We start from the raw sequence: 7,323 nt of genomic DNA, 5'->3' as shown, positions 1-7,323 counted from the left end.
TAAAAAGCACCCTGTCAGCAAAATCCTCTAGAAGAAATACTTAAAGGGAGGATCCCTTAGAAATCTTACCACTGCTTCTACTCCTACAGGAACTGCAATTTGGAATCTAGCCAGAAGAAGCATTGATCATATTCAGTAGCAACTTTATAGAATCCCTGGTAATGGACTGAGAACTCTTCTATGGGAGGATTCCATTCAGGGGAAAGCCCCACTGTCCACCCTTGACTCCTGCTCTGAGTTAAAGATGTGGCTAGTGAATAAAGGCTTCCTTCGTCTCGCTGATATATGTGCTTGGGACAGCAAAGGGAATTGGACAGGGTGGATCTTTCCTGGGATCCCTGACCCTCTAGAACCACAAAAAAATTTACTGTGTTCGGCTCTCTCGGGCCTTGCCCCTGTCCACCTTTCGACCAAGGATAAATGGGGGTGGGGAAGAACAGGAAACTACACAGCTGCCCAAGCTTCTCCGCTTTACAAGATACTCATGCTCCTCTGCTGAACCCGAAGCTCTGGAAATCTGTCTAGTCCTCCTTAAGCCTCCCAAAAGTGAACTTCTTCACTTGGCTTCTCATGCACAATAAGGCTCTAACTGGAGAAAATCTGAATAAAAGAGGGTTTAATGGTCCATTTAGATGCTGCCTATGCAACTCGGCAACCGAAACTACTGATCATTTGATGGTTGACTGTGTTTTCACACAAGCTGTTTGGAAGTTGGTTCTCCAAGGCCTCAACATCCTAATCCCTTCTCAGATATCTGTTGTCTCTCTCTATATCTCCTGGGCAGATCGAAATCCTGAGCTCAAAATCAAAAATGCAGAGTGGAATAACATTTGGCAAGCAATTCCCAAATGTCTCTGGTGGAAAGTCTGGATTGCAAGAAATGAGAGGATTTTCAATGACAGGTTTCCCAAGGCGGTGGACGTGGCAGCCAAAATCAAAGGCCTCCTTCTGGAAATCGTTGCCAACACAGAGTCTGACTTCAAGTTACCTGCAGAAGCCTCTGCGTGGCTTGGACCCCGTGGGATAGGAGAAAGAAAATGCGCACTCAGAAAACCTGTGACAGACCCTCCGTGGCGCTTGCGTATCTCCGAAGAGGACTTCCTTTCGAGGTGGCAGGGGACACCGGATGCCACAATCTTCTTCGACAGCGCGTCCAAGGGGAATCCTGGAAACTCAGGCGCAGGCGGTTTGATCATTTCCCCAGATAGAGCGAACAACACGAGCTTCAGCTGGGGCCTGGGCATAAACACAAACAACCAAGTTGAAAGCTATAGCCTCCTAAAAGCCTGCCAAATCGCGAAGGAGTTAGGACATAAAAGAATCCAAATCTTCGGAGATTCGGAGCTCTTGATTAAGCTCTTAAATTCTGAAAACCATTTTTGCAATGCCGTTTTAAATAATACACTGCAGAGAATCAGAAATACAATGAAATATTTTGACTCTGTGGCAATATATCATATTCTGCGGGATCTCAATAAGCTTGCAGACTCCCTGGCAAACAAAGGTTGCATGTTATCTCAAGGATCTCTCAGTCTCAATGGAGGACCCTGCTCGAACCACCCTCTGCCATAGGCACGCTTCAGTTGATCGATCCCAGGGGCCTCTTTTCAGTTCGGGAATGACATAAGGACTCCAAAAATTCACTTATAGGAATGCCAAGTATTATGTTGATAGAACAACCAGCAAAAGAAACACCAAGAACAGTGCCAGACGGATCAGTATTCAGAAAACAAGACAGAAATCAAAAGCAGCCAAAGTATTCGATGTAATTTTGAAATTAAGCATAGTTTTCATAAGCTACTGCTGCTTGTAATTGGAGCTCGCTCCTATTTTGGCAATAAAATCTCTAACTGTTTCTGTTTTTAAAAAAAAAATGTTATCTACTAGTTTAATGGTGTGCATTGTTGAATGGTGTTGATTACTATTCATGTAATGTAATGTTAATAGTAATGTGAATTTAATGCTATGAAGATTAAAAATTAACTAATTGAAAGAAATGCTTATTCAACTCCTCCTTAGTATTTCCAACAAAAAATTTAGACTTTGGTTCTCTATACTTTTGGAGATATGCCTTGTGGAAGTTAAGGTTTTTGAATGGTGTTGAAATCAATTTCAAACAAGTTAGCTTAGAATTTTTGTTGTAACTTCTTTTCTGAGAATTTTCAAATCGTGAATTTTGAGAGATCTGGGGAGACATACAGAAGTGTCTCAAGTAAAAAAATTTAAATCAAATTTGCAAAATTGAATACGTGGCATGTTTTATAAGTTCATTCTTGGGAGAAGGCCAAAAATAGCAAGTTTTGGAAGAGTTGCAATAAATTTCATTTGGAGATATAAATTTTAGTTAGACCTGGTGAAAACGAAAGTGATGAGCATACTTAGAGAAGGTAGAAGCAGCAAGCAAACCTAGTGAATGCAAAAGCAATGAGCCGACCTGGTGAAAGTAGAAGTAGCAAGCAAACTCGCTGAAGGTAATGTGATTGTTTGCATATTTTTGAAGAAGCTGTATGCATTAAATAAGAGTTGTAATTGAGGGTTGTTGCTCAAACAAATGGATTGTCGTCTCTTGTTAAGTTGGTACTTAGTGTTGGGGATTAATGTCTCCAATAAGTTGGTGCCTACAAATATTTGCAGTGATAGAGATTGGTGTCTGAGAAGAATTGTAAAAAGATATTTTGTGATTTTCTCCCAAAAAAGTTTCCACTTAGATCTTGTGTTATATGTTCTACAACTGATAGGTCTCATCTATAACCGTTTTCTTATAATTCATAAATATTTAAATAAATAAAAAAATTATTGAACTGATTCATCCTCCCTGAATATAAGTGTGTGTTCAACGAAATGAAATAAAAAATCCATCCACAAATATCTAAAATAAGTGTGTGCTCAACAAAATGAAATAAAAAATCCATCCACAGATATCTAAATAAATAAGGCTAAGTCAGAATAAATTTGACTAAATGGAACTGAATTTGCAAGACTATAAATCACGTCATGCCCTCATTTAGCCAAGCTTCTGGAATTCGATTTATCTTGATAGGAAATGGTACGAAATAGCTAATTTAAATTATCACAAAATAACAAGCAGCCGGAAATGGTCCTCAAACTGACAGATGTCTGTGTTCGGCCTTTTTCTAAAGAAATGCCTGATTTACAGGACAAGAAGATAGCATAAGATTTATATGCAAATAACCAATTCAATTTATTTTTAGAAATATGCTCCTAAGATGCTGTAAAAAACCTGAAAGAAATTTTAATAATTTTTTCAAGATAGTTTTGCAGGATACTTTATAATTTGTGAGTTTAACTCATTCTAACATAACAGAATCAGGACACAAACTTGAACTTTGGGATTTGCTTGTGATTTCTCCATCAGAAATTATGAATTTCTTTAGTGACTAATTAAATTTGGTTGAAACTAACTATGAATGAGAAGTGGTCCTTGGCACCCAGGAGGAGCTAGCAGCCAGAGGAATTCAACATCCTTAAATAGCTAATTTTTTAAGTAATAATGGTGTACAAGGATAAATGTTACAATCCACATGGTGACCAAGAACGGTTCAGAAAGTGATTCCAGTGTTATCTTCAAATCTTGCAGAAAAATGTTTTTCTAGACAAATTCCTTACCATCATCAATGTAAATTTATGCTATGTTTAAATTTATATAACTATCATGAGCAGTTAAAATGGATGGTTGGGACAGGGTGTAAATATTTTATTTTATTTTTATCTTTTTTAAAGTTTGGTATGGGTGAGGTTACATTATAATCATGTTCAAAAATAACACCTAAATAAAACAGGGAATTGAAGTGCGTTAACTTAATTACCATCTATCCAAAACCCTGTGCAAATTATATTTATATTTGTATCTGACTGGATAAATTTATTTATCAGGCTTCCCAATAACAAAGGAATTCTTCCTTAATATGAAGGCTGAACCATTTCAAATATAAACCTGAGACGCTGTTTGAAATGGCACACAAAACTAGTTCATTCCACCTTCAGCACATAAGCATATTTCTTTGGACATGGAATCCTTTTTCCAGTCTAAATATGTTCTGAGATGCAGCTGCACTATAAGGATTCTCAATCTGATACGGTTTTTAAATATTTCCCGATCAAATCTGAAAGCAAAAAATATCGTTTAACACCAACTTACAAAATATACAGATTCAGTTTAGCCCTGGACCAGTACTGCGATTGTTTTGGAACTTGGTTTGGTAAAATAGCTGGTGTAAGGATATGGTTGTGACAAGCTCAGAGGTTGATATTTACACAAAGAGAAGTGAGACACTATCCAACCTGAAGTGGACGGAATCCCTATGTACAGACGTTTGATGTATTTGGGTGTGTGTACTTGCACTAAGAAAAGCTTAGGTGCTCTTGTCAGAGGTTCCTGTGTACTGGTGCTTGAGTGTGTAATATTTATACATTGAAATGAAAGAAAACAGAGCAGGTGAATAATTTTTCAATTACTTGATTGTCAAACATTACAAATTAGTATAGATTCTAACTTTGAATTTAATCATAAACTCACATATAAGCATTTAAACCTTGAATCTATGCAAAGCAAACGTTAGTATTGATTAAATAGCATATGTAAATGTAAAATGATTGAAGATAATATTTTAGTTTTTTTGGGGTTTCTTCATGCTTTAACAACTCTGAGATTAATTGAGGTTTATCTTCTTCTTCTTTCTTTTCTTTTTTTTCATGCTTTAATAACTCTGAGGTTAACATGATGCTAGTATGATACTTCGTATTTTTTCTATAAATCTATGTCATAATAAATCTACTATTAACTCTATGTCATAATAAATCTACTATTAACTCTATGTCCATAATAAATCTGCTAAATGAATCTGTGCTACTTACAACCCCAAGTTCATTTTAATCCTTGTGCAACCTTCAATTTCTTTGAACACTTACAGATTATTTAATCACAGTGAAACTTTGCAATCCCATTTTTTTTAAAGCCTGGGACTAATAAATTTAATGGCATTTGAAATCTAAAATTATAATGGATTTGTGATCATTTTATTTCATTTCATATTTAATAACCATCACCTTACACCCAAAAATTGAACACAAACACCTCTTTCAACCTAAACTAGACCCTGTCAACTGAGTCATATTAAACTTAAAATATATATATAAATAATACCCCACTTGGTGCTGAGCTTTTGACATAGTTACACTGCTGGCAAATCCCAAATCCCTTTTATGCAAGACTTTGTTGGAATGAAGTACCAAGACATGAAGAGAAAAAACTTTCCAAAATCTTACTGGAACTCCCCCTACTAGAGCTTTCTACAGACAGTTACATAGTTGACAGATCCCAAATCCCCACCTTTCAAGCAAGGCTTTATTCCCAAATCCCCACTTTCAATCAAGGCCTTATTGGAATGAAGAACCCAAATTTTGAGGAGAAAAGCTTGGAACCTCCCCTCCTAGGACTTAGAATGGCCAAACAAAATTTAATAGTAATATGTACACACAAAAGTACAAGTTTCGATGGACCTGCGCTGTATTCAAATAACTGACCTTGTTCTTTATCATTCTGTCTTCTGCTCCAGCTCCAGCTCTGCAATCCGTTGATCCTTCTGGCGAAGGAGCTCCTGCATGTCCCTGTTCTTAGACTGCAAGGCCTTAAACTCCGCCTCTATATTATGAATCTCGGACTCCATTGCATCATCAGTAACCTCGAATATCCCATGAGCAACTCGCACAATACGCCAGAGATTGAGAATGACCAGGAGCCCCGCGGTCTGAGCATCCAGAAAAATCTCAAGGCAGAGAGCCGTGGTGAGCACCAGAAGATCGAGGACATAGCCCGGATGGCAGAAGAAGGAGAACCCAAAAGCCACGAGGAGCCCGCCCACATTAAACAACAGGAGACTTAATATCACAATACCTACCCAGTAGAGAAACTCAATGGATTGGCTCCTCTCGAACTGGGATACGCATTGGCATGATTCTAGCAAGGCTGTGCAGTGATTGAGATCGCGGGATTTGTTGTGAAGTGTTTTGAGAAGATCCACGGCCGTTGCCATTAGATCGATAAGGAGGAGAATCAAGGTACCTACATGGACTGGAGTGGATTCCAGGAATTCGCCGAGGCGTTTTCTCCATTGAGCCCTTTGGCGGCCTTGAACAGGGAGCAGATGTTGCCACCATCGTGTCACTTTTCTTTTTTTCTGCCATTCTTCTTTTATGAGCTCTATGGAATCCTGAAGGCTTCCGAAATCTGAAGGAGGTGGAACAGAAGAAGGATTTTTCTTCTGATTTTTCAAAGATGGATCCATGATCAGGAGAGAATCCGTCAAATTATCACTCCCCATCTTGCTAAAAGGCCTTCTGCGAAATCAATTTGAGGAATCATGGCTGTTGGTATCGATTTGGTCAGTGCCCAATTCGGCCATCAGGGGATTTAATATTATTTTGCCCATCAGGACCTCACAGGACGCCCAGCGGGCAAGGAAGGTGCCTGGGCTGTTAGGTTTGACTTAAAAGGGGAAAATCATAGCGATCTAACCAGCGTTCCTGCTCGCATTTTACAGTGTCACCAGATCATTAGCAGTGGCAGTCTGACAGGGATGGACGGAGTTACGGTGGATCCAGGGGTTTTGAGGTCCACCAGGTTACGCTGAATGGTGGGTGGTCTTGGATAAATCAATTGAGGTTCTATCTTTCAGCATTTTCTATTCATGTGATACTTGTGTATATTAAACAATGGATGTTTTGGCGTGGGTTAGGGTAATTTCCAAGCAAATCGTTTGGTTTATTTATTTATCAAATATTATGTAAAGTTGACATTATTCCCAATTTTTTTTTTTTTAGCTTTATTTATTTACTATTTGATTGGTGCAGAGGCAGTCGGTCTCATTGTTCCTGCAGATATAACGCGTTCGAACATGGGTTGACTGCACATTAATTTGACAAAAAAAAATTAAAGCTGATAAAAAAAATATTTATTAGATTATTTTAATTTATTTTTTTTTAAAGATGACTGTCCTCATCAGTGATCAAATTTGAAGGGCAGGTCTTAATTTCATTTAGAAGGGCACATATTCAGGTCGCACTTCTATAATGAAAAGCATAAAAAAAGAAAAGCAATTCAATTGACAACAGTGAATTATTTTTAAATTTCTTTTTATTTTTTCACAGGAGAATGGTGGAACAACAACCCCATGGATGTTGTGTATAAGGCAGGTCTGATATGAGCCGCAACTAATATATCAGATGCATTTACCATTAATGGATAAACAGGAGACCTATATCCCTACTCCAATTCAGATAAGGATTAATTTTGTAGGAAATTTT

General features: G+C 37.8%; 1 protein-coding gene across 1 annotated transcript; it reads right to left on the bottom strand.

The window, feature by feature from the left end:
• Positions 1-5,134: 5,134 nt before the first annotated feature.
• Positions 5,135-6,696, bottom strand: LOC149207038 (uncharacterized). Its single transcript, XM_089395648.1, has one exon. The coding sequence runs from the start codon at positions 6,339-6,341 to the stop codon at positions 5,556-5,558; it is 786 nt and encodes a 261-aa protein (XP_089251774.1). The 5' UTR covers positions 6,342-6,696; the 3' UTR covers positions 5,135-5,555.
• Positions 6,697-7,323: the final 627 nt, after the last annotated feature.

The sequence above is a fragment of the Pinus tabuliformis genome, chromosome 1_2 (genome assembly GCF_031772625.1).
Source record: "Pinus tabuliformis cultivar Carrire ecotype Pingquan chromosome 1_2, CPIR1, whole genome shotgun sequence".
Classification (NCBI taxonomy): domain Eukaryota; kingdom Viridiplantae; phylum Streptophyta; class Pinopsida; order Pinales; family Pinaceae; genus Pinus; species Pinus tabuliformis.
Note: the sequence above shows the minus strand (reverse complement) of the source record. Positions and strands in the feature narration are given on the sequence as shown.

Bases quoted from the DNA above. Each gene is read 5' to 3' on its own strand.
- LOC149207038 (XM_089395648.1), bottom strand. From the start codon at position 6,341: ATGGGGAGTGATAATTTGACGGATTCTCTCCTGATCATGGATCCATCT.